This window comes from Paroedura picta, chromosome 15, assembly GCF_049243985.1.
Source record: "Paroedura picta isolate Pp20150507F chromosome 15, Ppicta_v3.0, whole genome shotgun sequence".
NCBI lineage: Eukaryota > Metazoa > Chordata > Lepidosauria > Squamata > Gekkonidae > Paroedura > Paroedura picta.
The window spans coordinates 13,427,402-13,454,316 of record NC_135383.1 but is presented as its reverse complement, the minus strand read 5'-3'; the positions used below and the strand labels follow the sequence as shown (position 1 = coordinate 13,454,316).

At 48.3% G+C, this 26,915-nt stretch overlaps 3 protein-coding genes across 3 annotated transcripts in view; 1 reads left to right on the top strand and 2 right to left on the bottom strand.

Annotated features, from left to right (window-relative positions):
* Positions 1 to 89: 89 nt before the first annotated feature.
* On the bottom strand, positions 90 to 7,465 carry RPAIN (RPA interacting protein). Its single transcript, XM_077311051.1, has 7 exons — positions 7,306 to 7,465; positions 5,196 to 5,390; positions 4,450 to 4,513; positions 3,715 to 3,829; positions 2,561 to 2,624; positions 992 to 1,126; positions 90 to 243 (listed from the first exon to the last, which is right to left on the bottom strand). Exons 1-7 carry the CDS (start codon positions 7,393 to 7,395, stop codon positions 214 to 216), a joined length of 693 nt encoding a protein of 230 aa, XP_077167166.1. The 5' UTR covers positions 7,396 to 7,465; the 3' UTR covers positions 90 to 213.
* A 339-nt stretch (positions 7,466 to 7,804) lies between these two features.
* Positions 7,805 to 20,216, top strand: NUP88 (nucleoporin 88). Its single transcript, XM_077311046.1, has 17 exons — positions 7,805 to 8,222; positions 9,235 to 9,404; positions 10,507 to 10,632; positions 10,991 to 11,077; positions 11,217 to 11,396; positions 12,163 to 12,349; positions 12,884 to 13,034; positions 14,169 to 14,267; positions 14,746 to 14,836; positions 14,991 to 15,092; positions 16,261 to 16,419; positions 17,221 to 17,346; positions 17,873 to 17,938; positions 18,974 to 19,054; positions 19,327 to 19,453; positions 19,566 to 19,684; positions 20,037 to 20,216. Exons 1-17 carry the CDS (start codon positions 7,938 to 7,940, stop codon positions 20,098 to 20,100), a joined length of 2,220 nt encoding a protein of 739 aa, XP_077167161.1. The 5' UTR covers positions 7,805 to 7,937; the 3' UTR covers positions 20,101 to 20,216.
* Positions 20,217 to 20,789: 573 nt separating this feature from the next.
* Positions 20,790 to 26,915, bottom strand: part of RABEP1 (rabaptin, RAB GTPase binding effector protein 1) — a 57,258-nt gene continuing 51,132 nt past the window's right edge. Inside the window, exons 16-18 of the mRNA XM_077311045.1 lie at positions 26,398 to 26,496; positions 24,365 to 24,481; positions 20,790 to 23,698 (exon numbers count right to left, since the gene is read on the bottom strand). Of these exons, the coding sequence (XP_077167160.1) occupies positions 23,597 to 23,698; positions 24,365 to 24,481; positions 26,398 to 26,496 (318 nt within the window). The 3' untranslated portion in view covers positions 20,790 to 23,596. The remainder of the gene's footprint in view (positions 23,699 to 24,364; positions 24,482 to 26,397; positions 26,497 to 26,915) is intronic.

Sequence of the window (26,915 nt, the reverse complement as noted above, 5' to 3'; positions counted from 1 at the left end):
GGCAGTGAGAACAAAGCAACACAATTCAATTTCAATTAAAATACAAACTAGAGCAGTAAAGAATACTCTTTGCAGTTATGTACAATATGTGCATTGAGAACCCATTTATTAACAAGATATACAAGATGCCTTCCAAATGTGTGAAACTCAGGGGTACAAAGTCAGCCTCTCAGAGCTGCAGCTTTCCCAGAAGACAGTCCAGCGAAGCTGAGGTTACAAAATGATTGCCAAGAAATCACAAATCTAGAGAAAGGAGGGAAAAACTAAATTATTAGTTTCTTTAAAAAAAAGAAAAGAAAAATAAGTTGGGCTGCCACTTACGCAGTCTTTATAGTTCTGCTCTGCTTAATGTAGACTCTATGCATGACGACTACATGTGTAGTTTGGTGTCTCTGTATTTCTGCCTTGAGTACCCATGCTCTGGAGGTTGGGTGCAGTTGCCTCTCCAGCCACGAGTACCAGGCAAAGATCAAACCACAACAAAGAGCAGCAAGGAGGTAGAGGTAAGCTGAGCTCAGGGCACCCACCTCCTGGGTCTTATTGGCAACATGAGACAGAAACCTCTAAAATCCTACAGAAAAATGGTCTCATGTCCCGTTTTTTAACTGCCCAAATAATTTATTTTCACTGGTCACCTTTTTAAAAATAAGCCTTATTGGGATTCTTTTTAAATACAGGGAAGATGCTGCTAAAATGCCACTGCCACCTGTACGCAGCGATCATTCACTGTCCTAGTTTTAAAAACTGGTAAATAATATAAACAGCTCCTCATGCCTCCTTTCCCTCCTGTACAAGTACATTGCAAAAAAAAGGAAACCCAAATTTATAAACTGCTCCTATCTTATTCTCCTTTGGTGTCTTGTGTTATTGAAAGGTAACTGAGAGAGGAAGGATTGAGAGGAATCTATCCCCTCCATGAATCAGTGGGTAGAAGGTCCAGTTTGAACCAGGGCATCTATTCAGCAGGGAAGCTCACAGAGTGGAAGCTTACCTGACAGCTCATGAGAAGGCTGGTTTCTCCACTTATCCCGCTAGTTACAGAAAATTCAGGACGGTGCTGGCACTGCCGACTATGCTCCATTACCCCACCTCCTAGCAGCGATCGAAGGGTCTCTTCAGTCATCCCCTTTGAGGAAAAATCAAATTCCTGCAGTTTAGGAGAGCTACCACCTACTCAATTACCAAGTCCCCCTATTAACACATTTCTTTGTGATACTGTTGTCCATATAATGCATGGCCCCCACCTACAGAAACCCAGATAACTCCACCTGTGAATCACCACCACTCCACAAGTTTTCAGCCACCTGCACACTCATTTTATATACTTTAACTGCACATTTCCCCAGATTAAAGGTATTGACGTGTATTCAATCGTCTGTGTACAGAAGGTACACAGAGATTTCCTGAATTCTTTCTGTTCGCTGCAGACCCTCCCAACCCCTGGGAAGACCATTCCTGGGGCCCAGAGGAGCAGGAATGAAATCAAGTCCTTCCTTGAACAGAGCTGCAAAAAGACAGATTCAAGTGGGCAGCTACAAAAGACAAGAGACGTTTCACCCACGGGTCATTCTTCACCCCAGCCCTGCTCCAACACACAGCTCTTTGTTTGCCTGGGAATTATCTTGCCAGGGGTCAGAAGAGGCTGCAGGAACAGAGACAAAGACAGGAGCTCAATGCCCAGAATGGCAGGATGCACGCCAGCAAGGAGACCAGAGCTCATTCTGCACAGAGAGGATAGTGCACTTTCAGTATGCTTTTGCAGCTGAATTTTCCTGTGCAGAACAGGAAAATCTACTTCTAAAGTACATTGAAAGTGCAGTATGCAGAATGGGCCCAGGTTGCAAAGAGAGGTGTCATGTAGAGAGGAAAGGCATGTGACAGAGACCAGGTCCCTCAGAGGAAATGCGACTTAGAAGGTCTGTGGTATAGCAGTGTATGGTGGAGTCATGGAAGTCCTAGGGTGACAATCACATTTCCATTGTATTCCTTTGCTTCCCCAAACTCGATTCCACCCATAAATCTCCAGGAATTTCCCAGGGCAGGGCAGGCAACCCTAGAGATGCTGTGCAGCAGCTAGGTCAAACAGGCCAAAGGGTCAGCTTGTGGTTTAGCCACGTTCACACCACCACATCCAGCTCAGGAGAAGTTTTGGAAAACGGTAACAAGAAAAGACTAAGGAATTGATGGGGGTGTTCTTTAGTTGAGAGGAAAAGTGTAATAAGGGAAGACACAGCAGACTCTTCTAAAATTATGTTTATCGTAGAAAAAGTGGAAAAGCTCTGCCTCGTCAGATGAAAGCAGACCTTAGTGGCATCCAAGAACAAGGGCCAGCAGGGGCAGAACGGATGAAAGGACCGTTAGCAGATGGGCAGGAATGTACAGACAAGGTTTTTTGCACAATACAGCTGCCCACTCCACTTTCCTGTCCAGCTTATCCTAAGAAACAGAAGGGGATGGAGGAGATGCCTTGTGAAGGCCCCAGTCCGCCTCATCCATCCAGAAACTTTGCCAGGGAGCAGCAGTAGCTACCACACAATAAATAACACTTTCAGTGATTTACCTGTGAGCCGATGCACAGTCCGCAGGTACAGGTGATCACGTGACTCAGCACGATGAGGTTATTCCTGGGAAACAGATCAGGGCTGTGAGAACAGTGCTCACTCCAATGCCCATTGCAAAAGTATCAGAAGGAAGCAGGAATAATGGCCAAGAACCACATGCAGGCCCACAACTGGCATCACCTCCTTGCAACTGCCTGGGAATCTGGACTTCCAGAAAGAAAACTCAACCCGTTTTATAACTCTGGCCTAAGCATTCTGTAAAAATGAGCAGTAAAGCAGGGGCTGGCAGTTCAACAGAGCAGGGGTGGCTGAACTGCGGCTCTCCAGAGGTCCATGGACTACAATTCCCCATGAGCCCCTGCCAGCACCATGCTGGCAGGGGCTCATGGGAATTGTAGTCCATGGATAGCTGAAGAGCCACTGTTTCACCACCCCTGCAATAGTTTTCTACACTGTTTTATGACACAGCTGTGTCCCAGTACCAGCAGGTCTCAAACACCAGCAGAGCTCATCTCCAGCTAAGTAGTGTTTTGCTATCACATAGATCATAGCACGAGCAGTAGCACATAAACCTTGAGTATTTGGGAGCAGGTAGATCTTAGGCTATTCTCTCTCTCCGCCTCGCCTACCTCAAAGGGTTTTTGCAGGGATAAAACGGAGCAGGGAGGAATTCTGTAAGCTGGGTCCCCGCTGGGAAGGAAAGCAGGGTATAGATAATGTGTGGGGAGCATAGGACCACTTGGTGTCTATATGAGCAGTGGCAGCAAACTCCAGCAGGATGAGTGCAAAACAGAACATACCCAGGACAGAGGGGGGCAGGCCCTGAAGACCTTTGAAAGACCCTCCACATACACACAAGCACCCTTGGGACAGCCCCCAAGCCAGGCAGTGGCTCTCCAGCACAGAGGTCTTCCTTAGATCTCCTTTCTAGCTGGAGATGCCAAAGACTGCATCTCAGGGGCGTGCTGTAAGCAGAGCAAATGCTAAACCCTAAAATGCTACAGGCCTTCCCAAGCAAAAGCTGCTGGGACCAAATCAGACCAGTCCTGCCACTGAACTTTGGCCTTTCCAAGCAGCTTTCCCGTCACACTCAAGTGGACTATGAATGAAGACCCTATCAGTTCTTTGAGCAAAGAAATGCAGCACTGCTCACCTTTGGCACACTGGACAGATCACTTTGGGTTCAGCGTCTAAGCCCTCGAGCATCGCATTGAGGCACTCCTCGTCAAACCGAAGGCTTTGCTCGTATTCCTCGATAGCCAGCTGTTCTGCAAGGGAGAAAGGCACCGTCATTTGCTATTGGGAGCGCTCTATGGTGAGCTTGCCAGATAGCAAAGTCCACTGACCCCACCCCCCCTTGCTGAGTGCCACTATTCACATTCTGATGCGAGAACAGGGTTTCTTCAAACATGCTCCAAGTTTCTTCAAACATGCCTCAAGTACTGTCCAGGGCCTGGAACCCAAACGTCTCATGCGAGGGATTGGAAATGTTTTCCACCACTGGCATGTGCTGCAGTGCCACCAGCTACTGCCGTTCCTTTGCAGTGCTCCACTGCACACAAATCTCTTATTTCTGCAGCCTTCCAGATGTGTCCCAAGCTGGATCAGTCCAGTGGTCCATCTAGTCCACCATCCAGTTTTGTGCAATGGCCAACCACTTGCTCTTGACCCATAAACAGGGGCATAGGGGACAAGGCCTTCCCCAATGCTGCCTCTTTTTCTGACTATGGTGGTTCCCCTCTTGTCACCATGGCTACATCCATGGGCATCCTGATGGACCTCAAAGAACGTCAATTTTAAAAAGAGATTAAAGCCTTGTGCTCAAGACGGTTTACGATGGTAATTAAAAATTGCAATTAAAACCAGTTTGCTTTTTTTAAAAAAGTACCTTGCAACATCAGCTCTTTCTGGATTTCTTCCAACTCTGCTAGTTCATCGGTGTCTTCCAGAACCTAGAACCAAGCAGCACAGACTCTGTGTCAGGCCTTCGCACGTGAGAAAAGCCACAGAGGAAGCCACAACTCAGCTGCCAAATTCAGCATTTGCCATTTCCAGGAAAAGAATCTCAGACTGTAAGGCTGGGAAAAGGCTGCAAGCAGAGGGCTTATACCGAGTAGCTGTGGCCGGAGTTCACAGACATTTGCATTAAATCATGGCATCTGCAGAAGATTCTCAAAGGGACACTCCTCGAAAGAAGTCTCATTCCTATTTTCCCAACTTTTGCTGCGTTACAGAACCAATGAGCTGCCCTAATACTCTGCTTGTCTCCTTAAATTGTTTGAGGCCCAGTTCTGCAAGCAGCAGATTAATCCAGGAGTTATCGGGGAAGAGGCTTTCCAGGATGCATCCCCTCCAGAGAGAACTTCTTTCTCCTCCCATTCAACAAGACAGAATTTTACCATCAGTGTGAGTCACTGGGGAAGTGGAGCGGGTTATAAAAAGAAAACTGGATAAACAGCAAACAGATACATCTCTGCGCGTGGCAGAGTGGTTTTTAATTTGCTTTTCTTTCTGGTTTTAATAGGATGACTTTAGAGACCTGCCCCCGCCCCCCCAGACTGCCTGCTGCTTGAACATATGTGGGAAAGCAACTTGCGGGTCCTAGGAAGATGCAATACAATGTATGTCACTAACGTGGAGAGAAGCATCTTTTTTCCAGAGGGACGGCAGTTTCACGTTCACCGACTGCAAGGCCTGCCACTCAACCTCCATCACCTCCTGAACCAGAAGGGAGCTCCTTGTTCCTCCCCCAGCACCGGCATTCTCTCCTGTGTGGCGGTATCGGTCCACGAGCCTGGCCCGGCTGTTCTTCAACCTCTCCACGCAGCGCTGCAGAAAAAGAAAGACACAAGGAGTGGAGGAAAAACAGTCAATTGCACTTGAAATAATTTTCTTGACATTCCCCTATGACTGGGGGGGGAGGGGAGCTGACTAGCAAAAATTTTGCACGTTCCGCTCCCACGGAAGCTTCCTCGCAGTCACTTTGGACCGGTCACATTCTCAGCATATAACTTTACATCTCTGAATACAGGATGACTGGCTTTTGAGTTTTTCTCATGGAAGAGTGAGAAAACTCATTGTTTTTTTTGGGGGGGGGGGTATTACATTGTGTGTGTGCGTATAAAGAGTTGTCAAGTCCGAGTCATCTCACAGAAACCCCATCGGATTTTCAGGGCACGAAACTTATAGAGGTGGCTTGCTGTTGTCTGCCTCTGTACAGTGACCCTGGAATTCCCTAGCAGATTCCCATCCAAATGCAAACCGGGCATGGTCCTCCTAAGCTTCCACGATCTGATAAGATTGGGTTAGGCTAGATCCAATGGCTTCCCAGTAAAGGACAGAAGCAGATCAACAGAGCCACCCAGCTACAAGTCAGACTTTAGGAGTTAACATCACCGACTGTCACATACAACATATACAACTCATCAACGACTGCTGATGAGTTGATCAACAACCTACAGTCTCTCCTGGATAAAGATATTTCTTTTTCACTGGCTTTACTTTGCTGACTGGCATTTTCCGAACTTAAAACAGCTTCTCCCCAACAGCCACACAAGCCCCCCAACAAACCTAGAGGCCAATTCTGTCCTTGTATATATTCTGCCAATACTGTGACAGGATCTAATAACAGCATTCAGATGCTCCTGGGCTCATCGGCTAGCATGTCACCCAATTTAACACATGTCATCATGTGCTAACAATATCCTTCTGCCTGCTCGGGGTAAATATGGCAGTCTCTGAGAAAGAGCATCAAAAAACCCAATTATTAGGGGTAAGAAATCACAGCATCCCCCCAAAATGTTCCTGGACAGACCCGAAAGTCACTGTTCTAAAAACAACACCACCATACACACTTCAAAGATAGAATACAACATGAAAAGTGCTGAATTAGAACTCCCAAAGAACCTTACATAAAATGAGATCTGAATTTCTTTACTCCCTGCCCTCTTCAACAAAAACAACTTTTAAAAATTTTTAGCAAGTGGGCCAGAACTTGCGTGATCCGCCCTTGTCAAGATCACGTCCACTTAAACAACCCTGAGCCGCCCTCATCACTTCGCTGACCTCTCTGGACCTGTCAAGCCTGGTCTAGTCACTCACACGGTCAATCGACCCCTGAAAGACTCTGCCACAATCCTGTCTCACTAAAACTCCCGGTTTGGCTTCCCTCCAGCGCTTTCAGGAAGACCATTTAGGCACTGGAGATTTCATGCCGGGCTGCAGGCTGGAGTTTTAGTCGTGGCAGGTTGCCCCACCTCTTCCTGCACCCACACGGGGGAGCATTTGGCCCAGTGCACCTCATCCGCCCCCGATTTGTGCTCCTGCATGGGAGCTGGGGCAGTGAAGTTCCCAGTGCATAAATGGTCAGAGAGACCCGGGCCTCAAGTGCATCGTTCCAGTAAGGCACCCTTGGGCTGGTTCTGCACTTGTTGGATAAAGCGCTTTCAACGCACTTCCTGTTCTGCACAGGAAAATCCAGCTGCTAAAGCACATTGAAGGTGCATTCTCCGACATGCGCAGAATGGGTCCCGGCCTTTCGCCTTCGTCTGCTTCGCAGCAAACCTGCAGAAGGGAGCGGGAGGCACCATTCTCCCTGGATCGCGGCCAGGGCACCGCAGGGCTTTACTCGCAAGCAAACCCGCCCAGCTAAATCCCTGCCTGCTCCCATTGTCTCCCACCCCCGAACGTTGGCACCCTCGGCGTTCCAAAGGGGCGGGGCCCCGACCCCTCCCTGGCAGCCTACCCGCCGGTAGGTCTCCTTCCAAGGCAGGGCTCGGCCGCCCTTGTAGAGACAGCGGCGCTGCTGCAGCAACGACTCCATCGAGCCGGCCATGGCGGTGGGCTCCGCACAGCTGCGACACTTGCCGCCTTCCTCAAAGCATCCTGGGAAATGTAGTCACGCAAAAAAAAAACCCACTTCGGCATCCGGTGCATGGCGGGAAACACCTGCTTTCTTGCAAACGGACAGACCCACCCGTTGCATTGTGGGAATTGTAGTCTTCGGCCATTGGAAAGACCTTCCAGCGGCTCGATAGCTGTCGTTTGTGGGGTTAATGGGATGCCTGTGTACCGTTAGCTAAACTGTGGGTCGGTAAAGGCCCATGGACTACAATAACGATGAGGCCATGTGGGGGAGGCTCATGGTAATTGTAGTCCATGGGCGTCTGGCAAGCTACAGTTTGGCGTCTCCTGGCTCTCCGGTGTTAACTGTAACCTACAGAGGGATTTTTTTCGGGGGGGGGGGGGGAAGCAATTTTACGGTCTTGAGTGGTCGGCTCGCGCGATGCCCTCTGGGACTTGTAGTCCCGGGATCTGAGGCCTACATAGATCGGCGGCCTCCCGGCAGCAAACTTCCCTCTTCCGTCGGGAGTCACGATGGCAGCGGCGGCCGTGGCAGCCTTGCCCGGCCTGGGCGAGCACTGGCGGAAAGAGCTGCCGAACCACGCCGTGATTTGTCGCCTGAAGGAGCAGGCCGCGAAGGCCGAGGCCGAGGCCGAGGCGGAGCCGGGCGACATGAGGGCTCAGCCGGCGTTTCCGCGGGACTTGATGTTCGGCTTGGGCGGCGAGCTCTTCCTGTGGGACGGCGAGCGGAGCGCCTTCTACGCCCTCAGCCTGAGGAGCCTGGGCGGCGGCGAGCCCGACAGCCTGAGCCGCTACCAGGTGCGGCCTCCTCCAGTCAAGCCTTGGGTGCTAGCCTCAGCCCCGAGGAGCTAGTTTTCTGCGTGCAGGGTATTTTGCAATACGGATAAGCACTCCACCTGCAATCTGGTGCCGTCCAGACACGGGTTTTTACTGCCTCGTGAGAAGGCGACTCCTGCCTTACTCTGAACTTGCTTTTTTGTTGTTGTTGTAATGTAGCCATCTCAGAAAACTGGCGTCCTGTGCAGGGATGGTCGATCTGTGGCTCTCTAGGTGTCTATGGACTACCACTACCATGGGCCCCTGCCATTTAGCCATGTGGGCAGGGGTTGATGGTAGTTGTAGTCCATAGACATCTGGAGAGCTACAGTTTGACCACCTCTGGCTAGGCTGTTTGGGGGTAAAGGCAGTAGGGACGATAGGTGTGCAGGGTGCAATAGCCGATTACAATGTTCATTTTGGTACTTAATATCAATGTTCTTCACAATGCACATTCAGCTGGCTGTTCCTCTTGCTGCAGGGTTGACAACTTCAGCTGCTCATTTAGATGTCACGACTCTTGCATTAGTTTCATACATATTCAAAACATACGTTGGTAATCTTTACCTTGCATCTCCAGTTAGCCACTCTGGTTTGAAAACGAAGTAACCATTATCCCATGCAGGTGTGGCTAAATTGTGACTCTCCAGATGTCCATGCACTACAATTACCATGAGCCCCCACTGACAAGCTCATGGTAATTGTAGTCTATGGAGGTCTGGAGAGGCACACTTTACCCACCCCCTGCTTAGTAATTTACATAAAATTAGGGAAAGATCAGTGGTGATCATTGGTCAGACAAGCAGCAAGTGATAACAAAAACGTCCATCATAGGGACTCTTCAGGTCCTGTTTCATAGACATAGTTCAAACTAGCTACCAGTTATCAAATGACGTGTGTGCAAGAGTACTGTATGTACTTTATCCACTTACAGACACATACACACAAGTTGAAATGTTGCACTGTTAACTAATTTCAGCATTTTCATTTCCAGACTCTGCTCTGCATAAATCCACCCTTTTTTGAGGTGTACCAAACCTCATTGAATCCTACACAGCAGTATGTGGCTCTTATAGGAACAAAAGGGCTAGCAATACTGGAGTTACCAAAACGTTGGGGAAAGAACTCTGAATTTGAAGGTGGAAGATCGACCATTAATTGTAGGTATGTATCACCTCAGATTTCCTTATGTTTCTTGACAGCTTTAAAACTCGGGTACTTGGTGTTCCTTTTCCTTCTTTCTTTTGTCTTGGGACTTACCAGGACACCGTTTTGAAATGCAGTATGTTCTCTCTTAGAGCCTCTGGTGGCTCAGAGTGGTAAGGCAGCAGACACGCAGTCTGAAATCTCTGCCCATGAGGCTGGGAGTTCAATCCCAGCAGCTGGCTCAAGGTTGACAGCCTTCCATCCTTCCAAGGTCAGTAAAATGAGTACCCAGCTTGCTGGGGGGTAAACGGTAATGACTGGGGAAGGCACTGGCAAACCACCCCGTATTGAGTCAGCCATGAAAACGCTAGAGGGCATCACCCCAAGGGTCAGACACGACCCGGTGCTTGCACAGGGTATACCTTTACCTTTACTCTTGGGGTTTTGCTCTCCTCTGGGTTGTAGATATTGTGAATGGAGGGACTCTGTTTTGCCTGTGCACATTCCACTAAAGGGTGGGAGTTGTTTTCATACCTGCTCGGTATGGCCGTTTTTTATGAGTGTTAACAATTGGTTTAGTCTGTTTGCAAACAGGTTTGCCAGCCAACTAGAAAAAATGCAGGCTCACCTGCTCTTGTGCTTTTAACAGCAGCCAAATCATCATGAATTGCCAGATGAACCTTCTTGCAGCACAAAGTTATGTATTTACAGCAAACTGCTGAGAATAGCATTGCCTTAAAGGTAAAGGTATCCCCTGTGCAAGCACCGGGTCATGTCTTACCCTTGGGGTGACGCCCTCTAGCGTTTTCATGGCAGACTCAATACGGGGTGGTTTGGCCATTCCCTTCCCCAGTCATTACCGTTTACCCCCCAGCAAGCAAGCTGGGTACTCATTTTACCGACCTCAGAAGGATGGAAGGCTGAGTCAACCTTGAGCTGGCTGCTGAGATTGAACTCTCAGCCTCATGGGCAGAGCTTCAGACTGCATTCTGCTGCCTTACCACTCTGCGCCACAAGAGGCTCATAAGCATTGCCTTACGGGGGTTCTTTAGAAAAACTGGCAACTCCATTTTGCCCACAAAATACTGTCCCATTTTTATTAATGAAATCTCTCCTCCAGCACCATTCCTATCGCGGAGAGGTTCTTCACCAGCTCAACATCGCTGACCCTGAAGCATGCTGCCTGGTACCCAAGTGAGATGATGGAACCCCACGTAGTGCTCTTAACCTCTGACAACACAATCAGGTACTTACCTGGCACTGAGATTGTGTTAGTATGTCTTATTTTAAAGGTTTCTTTGATGGCACAGCCATGTCACATGTCACAAGAAGGTGTTGGCCCAGTTTCTGTGGCTGTAAGTGTATTGGGCACAAGTGAATTATACCAGAACACATGCATTGCAGGTGTGTGCCAGCAGATGTTCAGTACCTGCTAAAATGTCCTGTGTTATGCAAACTGCACAATTTCTTCAAGTTCACATAAGCTGATTTTTCTCTAACCCAACCGTTAATTTTTAAAATTCTTTTGGGAGAATCACCTATCCCTGTTGGATGATACAGGTGGCATTTTTTAAAAAAAAAAACAACCTTCGTCTGGGTTTTAGGATTTACAGCTTGAATTCACCCCAGACAGCCGTGAAAGTCATCACTCTTTCAAATACGGATGAGGAAACTCTGCGGCTCAACAAGGGGTAAGCTCTGGACACCTTCCTCGTAGCTTTTGGCAAGGCACCCTCCCGCCTCCGCCCGCATGCTTCCGCAATAAGGAAATGACATTTGCAGCTTATGGCTACTGCAAGACAAATTTCTAGCTTTCCCCCCCTCTCTCAGGAGAGCCTATACAGCATTGATAGGCGAGACAGCTGTGGCATTTGACTTTGGGCCCCTGACAGCCATTCCCAAGAACTTAACTGGGCAGCATGGGAAAGCAGAAGAAGTGCTGGCGTACCCACTCTACATCCTGTATGAGAACGGGGAGACCTTCCTGACTTACCTCAGTCTCCTGCAAAGGTGAAGATGGAGCATGTATTTGTGCATTTCTCGTGGCTGGGGACGGGGATGGGGGGGGGTGACCAGATGCTGGAGGTGCTTGAAAGTTGAGGGTGGCAAAAGACAAAAGAATAATATCTGATTTTGGGTCACCAGCAGTAAAAACAGACACCCTGCCCCCCCCCCCCAGGTTTTCTGCAAAAATGTGTTCCTTGCAGAACTAACAGCAAAAATGCCCGAATCCATCTGAATGAAAATTCAGGGCTTTGAAAATAAACTATTCCTAGATGTTATTGCGTTTTTGGTTTTGTGTATTTATGTATCACTCACTTCCTCCTCATTCCCACATTTGCAGTTTGAGAGTCCAAATTGCATCAAGTGTCATAACTGTTAAATAAACGTTGGAGTAGAATAAAAATATCTCGCTGTACCTCGAATTTAAAAAATCATTAACAATCCTGCAGCAGCTGCATTGGATGCTGGGTGAATTCCAGATCAAGCTCAAGGTGTTGATTTTAACCTTCAAGGCCTTGCACGGTCTGGGCCATGCGTATCTAAAGGACCACCTCTCCCAAAATACCCCAAACAAACTCTTAAGATCTATAAATGTGAATATGCTAGAAGAAAACTCTCTCAATATTTCATATTCTAGATATGCTAGTAGGGAAATAGCTCTGCTCTAGCAAATTGGTTGCTGCTGGCTTTTGTTTTTTGGTTTTTTTTTGGGGGGGACAACACCAGGTGTAATGAAACAGCTGCCCAGGAAATGTCCTCTTGCTTATTCCAGCACCAGAAACATAGGCAAGCTTTTGGGCCCGCTGCCAATGCACCCTGCGGCTGAAGACAACTACGGCTATGACGCCTGTGCGGTTCTCTGCCTGCCCTGCATCCCCAACATCCTGGTCATTGCCACCGATTCCGGAATGCTCTATCACTGTGTCGTCCTGGAGGGGGAAGATGACGACGAGCAGATGGTACGGCTCTCACTCCTGGCAGGTTTTCTTAGTGGAGGGAGGCACAGAGACGCTGAAAATGTATATATTTAGTCAGGGCTTGGTGCTTTCTAGGTCTTTATTTATTAAATTAAAAGTGCTACCGGACTCAAACTTCGTCCAGAATTAGTGAAAATCTTGCTTGAAAAAATATATAGTGAATATCATTTCCCCCTCCTTGTGTCTGGGATTGATTTAACAAACAGCCCCATGATGGACTTCAGCCATGCACTACTCTATACTTGGAGCTTAAAAAGCCAACCCATTAAAGCAGGGGTAGTCAACCTGTAGTCCTCCAGATGGTCATGGACTACAATTCCCATGAGCCCCTGCCAGCAAATGCATTAAAGTGTAGAGGTTGTCTCCCTCCCCCCTCCATTTTTAAGCATTTATTAAACATTTATTAAACACAAGGCAACCTTTTGGTCAAAGAAAAAGTAGGGCAGTTAAAAATCACTTGTGACTTGCATGGACAGTCCTTCCTAAGAGAAGTTAACATTCGCCTCCCTTCCACAGTCTGTCAAATCCTGGGATTCAAAAACGGACCTCATCCCATCGCTCTACGTCTTTGAATGTGTCGAATTGGAGCTTGCGCTAAAACTGGCTCCGAGAAAGGGGGAGGAGCCTCTGGAGTTGGACTTCTCTTGCCCAATCAAGCTGCACAGAGGTAAGGAGTGGGAGTTATGACTTCTGTTGCCGTCCCTTCTGCTCTAAGAATTGGGTCCGTCCGCTGTGGTATTTTCCCTTGCCCATTGCGTTGGAGATGAGGAAACTGCCCTTGGGTGCCTCAACCAGAGTCAGGAGGTTTTCAGTCCTGGCCCCTACTTGGTGGAATGAGCTCCCAGAGGAGATCCAAGCCCTGACGGAACTTGTACAGTTCCACAGGTCTTGCAAGACGGAGCTCTTCTGTCAAGCCTTTGGTTGGAGCTAGTGATCCGATAACATCTAACAGACCCCTCTTTAAAAAAACACTCCCATGTCTACATCTCATTCGGGCAACAGACCTATTCAAAAGGACGCCACTAGCGATATGAGTGTAATTGAAATTGATGTTGCTGTTAGTTAAAGATGGTTTTACGTGGTTTAATGTATTGTTTTGTTGATGCTGTACACTGCCCTGAGCTGGTCCACCAGGAGGGCAGTATATACATAAATGGAATAATAAAATTAAATAAAATAAAAATCTGAATTTGTAAAAAAAAAAAAGTGACCAGCTCCTTTTCAGTTGCATTACAAAGCTGCACCAGTCTGAGAGAGGCATCTCTCTTTTCCCTTCCAAAATGCTTAAAGCCACAATTGGCCTGTTGGCTCAGTGGAGGCAAGACCAAACAGAAGCAGGGACTCTCCATAGCGGAAGCTTCCCCAAACTGCAATCAATGGAAGGATCACTTGTCACAGAATGTCTTGATCAGGAAGGAATGGGTTGCCCGTGTGGACTACTCACTTGGAGGACTATGTTCAGTTTTGAGCACCACAGTTGAAGAGGGATGTGAACAAACCAGAGCATGTCCAGAGGAGGTGGGGTTGAAAGAGGTCTGAGAGAACTGTGACTGGGCCAAGGTCATCCAGCTGGTGGTATGTGGAAGAGCAGGGAATCAAACCCAGATTAGAGGCCACTGCTTTTAGCTGCTATACCAAGCCAGGAGTGTTACCATGTGTTCTGTGTGGTAGGGCAGGAGCAAGGATGCTTACGCATACAGCATCAGGCCAGGTCTGGGTAAATTTAACCTGCTGCAGCATCTGAACGCAGCCTCGCCCTGCCTTGCCTCTTCACTCCCGTGTCCTTTCCCTGTGCTTTCAGATCCCAAGTGTCCATCTCGCTATCACTGCACACATGATGCTGGTGTACACAGTGTTGGACTCACCTGGATCCACAAACTGCATAAGTTCCTTGGTTCAGGTAGGTCTTTAAAACTCCCCCCTCTGTATTTTTTCCTCTCCTAGGATTTTACAATTGCAGGAATGGGATGGGGTTGATCTTGATACCATACCGGGCTTCAAAACCAGGAAGCATGCCCAAAAGACCTGTACAGAAACATATAACCAATTCCAGGCTTCCAGGGCATGTTTTTGAAGAATTGGCATATGTAACGCAGCTGTCGGGAGCACCGAGCATTTACTCTCACCTTTGCCTTGTCCCACTAGCTGTAAGAAATTGACTGGCAGTTGAAATTTCTGTGAAGTTACCCTCCTGGATGCCCTGAACTTTGGTTCATCTGAGACACACTCCCTCTGCGTGCCTGAGGGGTTGGTACTTGCTTTGAGCAGCAGCTTCTCCCTGCAATACGTGTAGCCCCTCAACCCTTCACGGGAACGGATGTGACTCCAGACACTTTTCTCTTGCTGGCCTGCCTGAATTACCTTTGCTTGCTTTCTAGATGAGGAAGACAAGGACAGCCTGCAAGAACTCGGAGTGGAACAGAAATGCTTTGTGGAACACATCCTTTGCACCATGCCTTTGTCGTGCAGGTGAGAGCGGGCTGGGACATCACCTCTTCCCCTCTTGGGAGAGTGTAATGTCTCTGGGTTCACTGCACCGGGAACCAAAACAGCCAGCTTGTTGTTGGGGGCGATGAAAGCATTTGCCAGAGGGTTTGATGTGCGCTCTGCATTGTTCCCCCAGGCAACCTGCCTCAATTCAAGGGTTTTGGATCGTCTCGGACATTCTGGGCCCCACCATGGTCTGCCTCACCAGCACTTACGAATGCATCACCAAGCCTCTTCTGTACGTATTGCCTTTCTTCGGCCTAACCTAGAACTGTGCTTTATTCCTTTGCCAGTGAGCAATAACTGACAGCAGCTGCAAGGGGAAGCTGGGGATTGGTGGTCCATCTTAGGGAGATCCTCTTCACTCTTTAACCCTTCAGTAGCCAGTGCCCCCCACCCCCCCATAGGAAACCAGTTTGGTCTGACATATCTGTTCCCATGAACTGCAGTGAACCCAACTGTTCTGTTTTTTTTTTCCCCTTTACTGATATGAGACATTTTGCTTCCTGGAGCAATAAATCCTAGGGTGGTGTAGTGGCCTGGAGAGCCAGGTTTACTTCCTTACTCCTCCACATGCAGTCAGCGTGGGTGACCTTGGGCCAGTCATGGTTCTCTTAGAGCTGTTCTCACAGAGAAGTTCTCTCAGATCTCTCTCAGCCCTACGCACCTTACAGGGTGTCTATTGTGGGGAGAGGAAGGGAAAGTGTTGGTAAGCTGCTTTGGCACTCTTGCAGGAAGTGAAAAGCAGGGGATTAAAAACCAGCTCTTCTTCTTCTTCAAATCCCCCTCCTATGAATTAAGCTGGGACACAGTCCTCCCAAGACATTAGCCTGGGTAAACACCATTGAAATGAATGGGAGTTGCATGAAACTATGGTCATTGCATGAGCCATATTTGTTTGGCTCTGTGCTCAGGAGCGCCCAAAATCCATCGCCACCTGTAGAGGACACTCCTTGCCCTGGCTTAGATAGTAGTGGCCATTTTCTCTCATTAAAAAAATAAGCCTCTTGAGCTATATTTTTTAAAACTAAATTCAGCATTTATTAAAATCCCTTGAGAATTTGCCCCTTCTCCTCTAAGTACCTGCTAAGGAATCTGGAGCTTTGTCTGAACTCCTTCCGGATCCTTGCATGGCGGTTAGCATGAGCCTCCCCTTAGACAAAACATAGGCCCACTGATCTATTCCTTAGCAGTAACCAGGAGCGGTGTGGCTTATGTTAACATTCCCATGATCCTTCCCTGTGTAGCCATCCACAATTGTTCTTCATGAACAAGCCTTGTGCTCATGGTGGTCATCTTGGCTCCCTGGTGTGAAAAAAGAGGTTTGGTAGCTAAAGAATTTGATGAAGCCAAAGCACAGAGTTCCTTGGATAACAGTGACTGATGGCCAATGTTTCTTTTGACAGCTCTGTGGTCCACCCAGCGTCCCCCCCGCTTCTGTGTACCATGGAAGACTCCCAAGCGGTAGCCTCTCCTCTCCGCATTCTGGCTGAAGCACAGGATCCCTTTGAGAGACACATCCGGAAGATCCTGTCTCGGAGTTCCACCAACCCACTGTTGCTGAAGTACAGAACTTCTCTCTGAAGGGAACTCGTGTTAAAGGGATGGGGGCGCACTCCTTTCTGGTCCCTGTGTCCCATACAGGCCACCATATAGCCGAGGCAGCCCTTTTCCCTGGGGGTGCTTTCTAACCTAGGCCCTGGGAGCTGCGTGTCCAGAGAGCTATTCATTCCATGGAGTGCTTGTCTTCCTGGGCACTTGCCAAAAGCAGCAGGTCTCCAAACTGGGCCCCAATCCCTCCACCCAACCCTTGTCATTAGGGTTGAATACTTCAGTGTGGTTCAGCCACCTTGGCAATCACCAAAGCCCGAGGTATTGGGTAGAAGGCCAGCACTGTGGCACGGAGGGGCAGTGTCGGTGTGCTAACCGCTGCTGCCCTGCCCCTCCATGCTGTGGCACTGGCTGACTCGGGTTTCGGTGACCGCCGCAGCGTCCAAACCGTGCCAAAGTGCTCAACCCTACTTGTCATCTTCTCCAGGAAGTCAGCTACTTTTGACTGGGTTTTCCTCTCTGCCACATCCTTGCCAGAGTCTCCTTTTGCTGTTCTGCAGCTTGCAGAATTGTCCTGTGGGGCGGGGAGAACCCCAGGCTGGGCAGCGTAATTGAACGTTCCGTGCAAAATGGTCACATTGCGACCAGCGACTCAGTGGTTTGAACGATCACCGACGTGCAGGAGTTGCCGCTCTTACATCCACAACAGGCCAGGCATCCGGACAGGCAGAAAAAAAAGCATCCTGGAGCTTGTGTATTGAACCCTCATTGGAGCCTGTCTGGGTTACTAAGATCCTATTGTGTTTGTCTATAAGGGCTGCAGAAAGAGACTCCTCCCCGCCCCCCGAGGAATGCCTCCAGCTTGTCAGCAGAGCCACGCAAGTGTTTAGGAAAGAATACATTCTGAAACAAGAGCTGGCCTTAGAGGAGATCCAACTGAGGTAAGAAAACCCAAACCCACGAAAACTAGCTCTTTGCTCCTAAATGCAGCCAAGTCTGCCCTTTTTTGGTCTCCTGCTCACCACTGAGACTGCAACTTGTGGGTCTGTAATCTGCTGGCTTTACCTCAAAAATGCGAGAGCTGAGAATCGCCAGAAAAAAAACATCCTGGCTTCAAGAGCAATCTGCATTATGAAGAGGCCGATTGTTTTGAACCTTCAGGATTAAATCTAAGGAGGGGCATAAAAGGATGCAGCCTCCCTCCCTGCCTGGCTGGCTCAGGCTTCCAGCCCGTCCCTCCCAAATCAGTTAGTAGCACAAGTTCTGTTGTTTTTCGCTGAGCGACTGGGGAGGGGGGGGGCTGTTTTGTGGCAGCCTCCTCCCTGAGGACCGGAGCCTTGTTCTCACCTTGTTTTCCCGGAGGGGCTGTCAGTCATAACAACACTCGCCGGAGAGGGAGGAGGCCACAGGGACCCATGCTTGCGTCCAGTGTATAACCAGCCTCCTGGCCTTTTCTTTTGTCCTCAGAGTCAAATTGTTGTGCGAGCAGAAAAAGAAACAGCTGGAAGATCTCGGCTATTGCCGAGAAGAAAGGTACGCCCGCTCAAATGCCCTCTTCCAGGCAGAACCACCACAAGGTGTGTTGGCATGGAACAAGTCATACAGTGGCTTCAGGGCTGAAGGCCAGTGGAAGACCAAATCCTTGCATGCTGAGAGGGTCAGCCCCGGGCATTGCCAGTTAAAGGTCTTGGGTAGATGGCTGGAATGTTCCCTCTGAAAGAGCTGGAGACAGTTACCTCTAGCCAGTACAGACTGGGGTGGCCAAACTGTGGCTCCCCAGGTGTCCATGGACTATAGTTACTGTGAACTACTGCCAGCATGGCAGGGACACATGGTAATTGTAGTCCATTGACACCTGGAGATCCAGTTTCCTCACCCCTGGAAAAAAGGCGTGAGGAACCTCAACTGCGCTGTCCTTAGTGAGGAGAAAGAAACCCCACCTCTACCACTACTTAGCACTGTGGGGCTTGTGGAGGCCACACCTCCTGTTTCTAGGGGATGCCACTGCAGAGCAGAATAAGGGGTGGGGCTTGCCCAACCCCACCTTATCCTTCACCACGATGGTGGGGTCTCATTATAGCCACACTGTTTCTGGTTAAGGTTTACTTGAAGGTCTGTGGACATCTGGAGAGGCACAGTTTGGACACCCCAGTAATACAGTGTTGGCTTCGATCGCCCGAGCTGCTTTAAGGCAACTTCCTGTTTTTCAAAGAGTGTCTCCCCCCTCCCAGCAGGTGAAATAAACACAAACTCTGCCATTACTCAAGAGTTCCAGTAGGGCTTCTGTCACAAAGGCATGCATGAATGATCCACTAGGGCAGGGGTAGTCAAACTGTGGCCCTCCAGATGTCCATGGACTACAATTCCCAGAAGCCCCTGCCAGCATTCGCTGGCAGGGGCTTCTGGGAATTGTAGTCCATGGACATCTGGAGGGCCGCAGTTTGACTACCCCTGCACTAGGGTTACAGCACCACTTGCTCTCTATAGTCCTCCCCACCCACACGCTGCCCCTCCCAGGTCACAGATGGAAATTCCAAAATTATCGAATATCCCCTTTTCCTCTATAAGGAAGAGTTTGCGGGAAATGGCGGAGCGCTTGGCAGAGAAATACGAAGAAGCCAAGGAGAAGCAAGAAGACATGGTGAACAGGTAAAGGCAGCTAAACCAATGGGGCTATGCCTAGATCTCGATGTCTTCGTGTCCAGCTAATACCAGTGACCCTGCAGCAGGTTTGGCTTCCTTTGAAGAGAAGTCACTAAGTTGAGCCCCATCCTATGTGGACTACTGGAAAGTGAGGTTCGGGCTGGAGAGCAGAGGTCAGCAGCAGCCAAAATTAAGACGGCTAAAAGTTGTACTTCTAAATGTCGGCCAGCGCTGGTTTCATAGCACTTACGCACGCGTTCCTCCCTTTTTGGCCTCAGGATGAAGAAAGTGCTCCGGAGCATCCACTCTCAGCTGCCTGTGCTGTCCGACAGCGAGAAGGATATGAAGAAAGAACTGCAGACGGTCCAGGAGCAGCTGCGCCACTTAGGCAATGCTATCAAGCAGGTGAGTGGGAATAGCCAGGAAGACGAGGGCCGTGGGCGGGGGGAGTGCAGCCCTGGACTCCCGTGCGGCCCCCGAGGAGATGGAGCTCTTGTGCCTGCCCCTCGCTTTCTAGGTTAAGATGAAGAAGGATTATCAGCAGAGGAAAATGGAGAAGGGCACCAGCCCCCAGAAACCCAGCATCAGCCTCAGTACCTACCAGCGGAAATGCATCCAGGCGGTTTTGAAAGAAGAGTAAGTTTGAGACGAGGCCAGTTTCTTCCAGAGCTTCTGAATACTTTGTGGGCTGTAAACGGCCCAGAGCATCTTCCCTAAGGCTGACACCGCTTTGGGCAAGGTTGCTGCATACAGGTGGGTCCAGGTTGGGCTGAGCAGGGAGTGGCAGCAGCAGGGGAAATTGGGGTGCAACCCCCAATATTTCCAGCACCAGCAGAAATCCCCAGTAAGCTTACGTTGGAGAAGAGTTCCATTTGTCCACATCTTGGTTGGGAGGCAAATCGTCCAAACCTTGCAGCATACCCAGGCAGAAAAGGGGGGGGGGGAGATTCCCTTGCTTCGTTAGCTCAGCACCGCTTCTGTATTGCAGGGGAGAACACATACGGGAGATGGTGAAGCAGATCAACGACATCCGAAACCACGTCAACTTCTAGCAATTTGCTGAAGTGAAGAAGCTGCCTTTTCTTATTTATCAGCAGCCTTGCTGACTCACACATTGAGAGATGTTTTGTAAAAAAAAAAAAACGTTGAATAAACAGTTTTTTGATAAGTGCTTTGGACGGTTCAGGACGAGGCATCGGGCTCTTCAGGCAGGTAGCAGAGTGGGAGGAGATGGATAGTTTTGGTATAACTTCGCTGTGAATTCTTTGCCTTGCTGGCTGTATGACGCTGTTTTCATTTGGGCCGTGTACCCTGAGCTGCCTGGCCCAGCCCTCCTCCCTGTTGTTGACACAGGCCTTTGCTAAACCATAATTACTCTGAAAAGCAAAGGATATGCCAGTATGCAAATATCTGGAGTATTCCATCCAAAAGGTTTCTCTTCCTGTGTGAGCAACAACCAGGGGAGATAATAGATCTTGCTGCTATTCACGTGATGAGGGAAGTTCTTGAGCATTGTTTGGTCATTACCTCCCCCCCCCCCCCCCCCAGCCTCCAAATGCATCGAGGAAGAAGATGGGGCTGGGCTTTTGTGGTATTGACGTGGCACAACTGATCAGGCAGGCAAGACCTGAAACATCACGGTGGGAAATCTCTCCCTCCTGTTTGTGATCGTTACAGAAACACACCAGTCTCCGGCAGTATAAAGATGTAGAACACAAAAGGAGAAGATGCACACTTGTCGTTAGCTTTTTTTTTTCCTCCTTTAATTTGGAACACTTTCTTAAGGATACACCTCCAATACAGTTAACGAATGGTTACATTTTTTTTTAATTCAGTAGACAGGAGAGTTCTACATCCACAGTTTCACAGGATACCAGTGGCTTGGTTCATTGGAATGCAGAATCGTTTCCAAACGCTTCCGTTTGGACTGTAACAGGCTGATTATTTTTATTATTTTGGGTGAGCGACAAACCCCAAACAAACCCCTAAAGGGACTATATTTATAGGCGAGTTTCCTTTCTCCTCTCAAAGAAGACATTGCCACTGAAGTAAAAGAAGGGGGGGGTACAGTTAACCGTTAGCAATAACAAGGTCACAGACATGCTGTAAGATTAATTTTTTTTTGCACATATTGACTGTACAAGTATACAGAACAGAGTTAAAACTTGCAGGCTTTCCCCTCCCCTACGTTCCGGACACAGACCCATGGTCCTTGGATCAGGAAGGGTGGCTGTGGTTTGACCCCAACTTGTGGCAGATACAGTCAGTGCTGGAGCTTTTTTAGAAGCTGAGAACTTCTAGGACGAGAAGGGCAATTCCCCATTATACAAAACTTTTTAATGGGAGTGTGACTGAAGTCCGTAATTAAATGAAGTCCATGAAGTCTACTTTAAGGGGAATCATGATGCCGTACTCAAAACAGGACAGCTATTCTGGACTCGCTGTGAATGTTCTTCAGCCTGTGGATCTATGATCAGTCTAGACTATGTGCTTATTATGTTGCCAAGTTCTCTTGCCCCAACCGCTCTTCAGTCGAGCTCCTCTCTTTCCCCTCTTGGTCTGGGGGTTTTAGGTTAGAAGTTAGGCACTAAGCAGGAACCGGAGTCCCCCGTGCCACAAGCTGTAGTCTGTCCTCCTGGTATTTCCACATGGCTAGTTCCCCACTAACCCAGCCCCAAACAACTCAGTTTTAGCCCTAATAAAGCTGGCCCTTGACAAGAAAAGGATGTGGGAATTGCTACGCCCACCCTCTGCTCATCTGCAAATTTAACAATTTTGCATTAGCAGTGCTCAAAAAGAAGATGGGGGCAGGGAGAGCAGTTGGCTTCCAACATATTCGACAACTGGAAAATTACTAGGGGGAAAAAACACACCTTGGTAATGGAGGGGTTCAAAAGAAACTTGTTGAAGCAGTGGGCTAAAGTGAATGGTTTTCCAATGTTTTCTAATCCTACCCAACGGTTCTTCACAACTAACAGATTTCCTGACCTTGTTATTTCTGTTCTGTAGTTACTACTATACTCCCCTCCCCACTAGCAGCTATATTAAGAGGGTGGGCTCTGGCAACTTGCTCCTGATTCATTCTGTAGTGATTGCTTACAATTGTGGGGATCACGCTAGGTTGTAAGCAGGAGAAAATCTCTTGCCAGAAATAGAAGGGGGCCACCTAAGAGAAGCCAAACATGTCTGGCCTGAGAAGATCCAGCTAGACAGAGGTCCCCCTTGCAAAACAAGCGTGCAAAGCCAGTTCTCTCGTTTACATTAATCAGACGTACAAAGTGGAATTTAGCTCAATGGTTGCTTGAGCGAGGACCCAAAGTTCCTCAACATGATTGACAAGGGAGGTTCCCCCGTGCTCCACTTGGCTCAGTCTTCAGGAAGTAAGTTGGAAGGCTGCATGGCCGGGCTTTGAGCTGGCTGGACAAGTGCAAGGAGGGAGCAATGTGTGGACAGCCACAGCTCCCTCTGTTCAAAGCACACACCAGCAGCGATGCTGCTCAGCTCGTTCTGAGAGGAAGGCAGGAAGGCAACAGGCCCTGGATCATGCACTATAGCTTTGCCCACCCTTTCACACATTTCTCATTAAAAAATTCCTAGGCAGCCACCGGCTTTCGCTAGGACACAGGATCGTGGGCTCGAGAATGTGCCCCTTGAGGGCTGAGGCAACTGGAAATGCTTTGCACACAACCCCAGCTGTGACTAGGAAGAGAAACATGCTTAGCCAAGCTAGGACAGGAAACGCTGGCTGAAAGCGATGCTTTCGGGTCTGAGGTTCTGTTTTGTTTGAAGTGCCTGTTTCCTGTTTGACAAAACGAAAGCACATCTTCATAAGGAGACATCCCCCAGATCGGATACTGGCTTCGCTTTATGGATTAAGTTCTCCATTCTTTTCCCAAAGGCGACCGAGCGCTTCCAAACAAAGGACCACAACAATGTACCAGGTACAAAAACAAGCACTGAGCTACAGAACCCAACCTAGATCCAGCATCCTGCAAATTCATATTTTAATATAAAATATTCATACAGCACAGAATCCTCCCCCTCCCCCCAATTCTCCCTGTTTTGCCATCTAGCTAAATTTTGGTGTGACCAGTCATTGGTGGGGGTGAGTTGGGACGGAGAGGAGAAAGAGGCTTCAACAGCTTCGCTCAAAAGCATTTTAAGGGGATGGAGGGAAGCGCGGTCTCCGGTAGCTACTTCCATAACTGTAATATTTTCCTTTATGGGTAGGGGAAGAAGAGGAGGGAAAGAGAAGTATGTCAGGTTAAAGGAAGGGGGAAGATACGGTGATTACTTAGCTTTGAGCGAGGTCAGACTTTTCTGATTCCCTCCGGGGACCCGTACATCTCTCTCGGACAATTTCTCGCTCCCACACTAAACCTTCTCCCTTCCAGAAACAAAGCCGGGGTTGCCGCTTCTCCCATATCCTCTTCCGCTCTTTCAGTTAGAGTTAAATAATAATTAATGTTTTGCTATAAAGATGGGTCTTTTTTATAAAAAAAAAAAAACACCCAGAAATGCAGCCTTAGAGCCCGGCTCCCAAGGGGGTCATGTTTCAGGAAGCTGATTAATGTCTGTCAGTTTTGTGTCGTTGAGGATTGCTCGGATTCTCTCCAGGGAATCTGCTTGCCGGATACGTTCCAACTGGACCTGAATGAAAACAAGCCGACAAAAAGGGGGATGAGTGCGCGCCTGCGTGCGCCCCCAGCCAAAAAAGGGCTTTCTGGACTACATTTGAGAGACGCCTGGATGACCCACAGGATGGTTTTGGCTGGTCTGCAGATTTCCACAATCACCAATCCCATCAAATAAAGCTATAGACTGGGATGGTGAAACTGGCTCTCCAGATGTCAATGGACTACAATTCCCATGAGCCCCTGCAAGGATGTGCTGGGCTCATGGTAACTAGCTCACGGACATCTGGAGAGCCACAGTTTTGGCCACCTCTGCTATAGTCGATTTAATAAATGGGAGACATTTAAAATCAGTGGGGCTGGCTTAACTTTTGATAAAACACTAGTTTATTTTTCAAGGTCTTGGTAGCAAGTGCCCAATAGATATGATATTCTCTGATGGTTATTTAAAAAAAAACATTTTTGAACTCTAAACTGTTTCTATTTTTCTATATTGGGTTTTATCCCTAACCTTTTGTGATAATAGCAGAGCAAAACTGCCCCTATCAAACCAATGCAATGCCACAAAATCCAAACTGACACATCTAGCGCCCTCTCTGTGGGTCAAGAGCCCTGCCGTAGACGTAATCTGGTCCATTCTGCTAAAGCCAGTCTTCGTACGTCAAATGACATAGTCCCTTACCTGAAGAGTTTGAGAGAGCTTTACAAAGTCTCTCTGCACTTGCTCGCTGACATCCAGCTCTGTCTGAAGCCGCTGGGCTTTGTTCTTATCTTCAAACATCAGCTGCTCCAGGTTAGCCTTGATTTAAAGGAAGTTTCATGTATTAACTAGGGCTTCACATGGTTGTGACATCAGTACCTGACCACACAGGCAGGAATAATTATCCCAGACATTTGTATACCTTGGTTTGACTGCTAGCTAATGCTGCAAGCCTTGCCTTTCCCCCCTTTCTCCAGTTCCACTACACTATTTCATGATCTCCCTATGGATGGTGGCCATAAAGCTGCATCGTAGTGACACAGCCTAGAACAGAAGACAAAGAGTTCATCTAGACCCTCATATTGTTTTCAGCAGTAGTTAGAAGACCAGCCTTTCTCAACTTTTTTAATGTTGAGAAACCCCAGAAGTGGCACAATTGTACAGAATATTGTTGGGAAGCGTACACACCCACCTAGGTTCCCTCCCTGTCCCACCCCCTCCAGGCCCATCATTGGGCACGGGGGGCAGGTTGACATGAAAATATATGGTCATATCATCACCTGATAAATATTTAGCAAACTTTAAAAAATATATTAAAAATAAATAACTCCTATCCCTTTGGGAAACCCTTCCAGGCCCATCATGAAAAACAGGTTGAGAGAGCCAGAGTTAGACGGATGCTTCATGAAACTACATAAGCAGGTTGTGGAAACTTTATTCCTTTCCTCTTTGCATTAATAGAGAAAGTGGAGAAAGCAATGCGTGAAAAATCCTAAACCAAGAACTGAAGTAACATGGGAACAGACAGCCGTCATTCTCAAGTCTTGCTGGGATTGCCAACCACGTGGTGGTGCTTGGAAATCTCCCAAATCTTACAAGTAATCTCCGAACCACACAGATTATTTCCCCTAAAGAGAACCGCAGATTGGCATGGTGGGCTTTATGACAATTAAAATGAATGCTTCCTTGGTTTGCTCAGGCAAGGGACTACACATACAAAAATGAAACTAACTTCTTATTTAACAAGGATTTTATTTTATTAGTGATGATGACACCGTGCACACTATAAACACGTGACCTCAAGGGACACGGAGGCGTGGCTAGCTATCATGACTTCCAGGGAATATTTCAGGGGGTTACGTCATAATCAAAAGGTTAAGCAAAGCCGACACAGAATACCAAGGAAAGCATGTCCTGATCGTTTTGGATTCAATAATAAATGGATCTATTGTTCAACTTGGGTGATAAATAACATTGCCTGAGTTTGTGTTCTCTCTCTCTCTCTCTCTCTCCCGCCCCACTCCTTACATTAAAAAGCTCCTGACACTTTAGCCTTGACTCAAAGGGAAAGCCACCTTGATGATTCTTGCCTCTTTTCCACCTGAAAAAATTCCTTTCAGGTGGGACGACAACCAGGATTCTACATGCAGTTTCAAGTGCAGGTACTGTGTCAGCAGCTGTTGTGTTTCCAGTCCCTTTAATTCCAACATGAACCATGCCCTCTTGAACTACCACAGCCTATTAAAAGGTAAAGGTATCCCCTGTGCAAGCACCGGGTCATGTCTGACCCTTGGGGTGATGCCCTCTACCGTTTTCATGGCAGACTCAATACGGGGTGGTTTGCCAGTGCCTTCCCCAGTCATTACCGTTTACCCCCCAGCAAGCTGAGTACTCATTTTACCGACCTTGGGAGGATGGAAGGCTGAGTCAATCTTGAGCCGGCTGCTAGGATCGAACTCCCAGCCTCATGGGCAGAGCTTTCAGACTGCATGTCTGCTGCCTTACCACTCTGCGCGACAAGAGGCTCCTACCACAGCCTATTAAGTTGACATTTTCACTGAGATATAATTTGCAAGATCTCTTTTCCCGAGTAACCCGCTGCGGACCTCTCATCAGTGCATATATAAAGTTAGGATTTTTTGCTTCAACATGCCCTGCTTTATTGAATCTGCCTTACCCTCTGGAATGCATTAGACTTTGCCACCCTGAATAATTTGGCATCACTGATAGCTTACCTTTGCGGCTATTTCCTTCTTCAACTGCTCTTCGAGTTGACTTCTCCTTTCTTGCAAACTTTCCAGTTGTTGCGTCTTTTCGTGCAAAGTGGCCTCCAACTGTGAAAGCCAGAGGCAAGGAGTTTGAATGGGGCTCCACAGCTGTACAACTGACTCCGTACGGGTCACACTTCTTGTTGCTTTTTTGCTACAAACTAGAAGAGCTTTCTGAAAAACGAAAACCCTTGGCCTTGGCAGCAGGCCTGGTCGTTTCCAGATTAGACTGCTGAAAACACTCTCTGGGTAGGGCTGCCCTGAAGGAGAATCTGGAAACTTCAACTCATGCAGAAACACAACGGCTAGAATCTTAGACCTGGGCTGGCCTGATCTCGTCAGACCTTGGAAGCTAAGCAGGGTTGGGCCTTGGTTAGTACTTGGGCGAGAGGCCATCGAGGAAGCCCGAGCTTGCTGCAAAGATGCAGGCAGCGGCACTCTACCGCCGTTCCTCTCTCACCTTGAAAACTCACAGGGTCACAGGA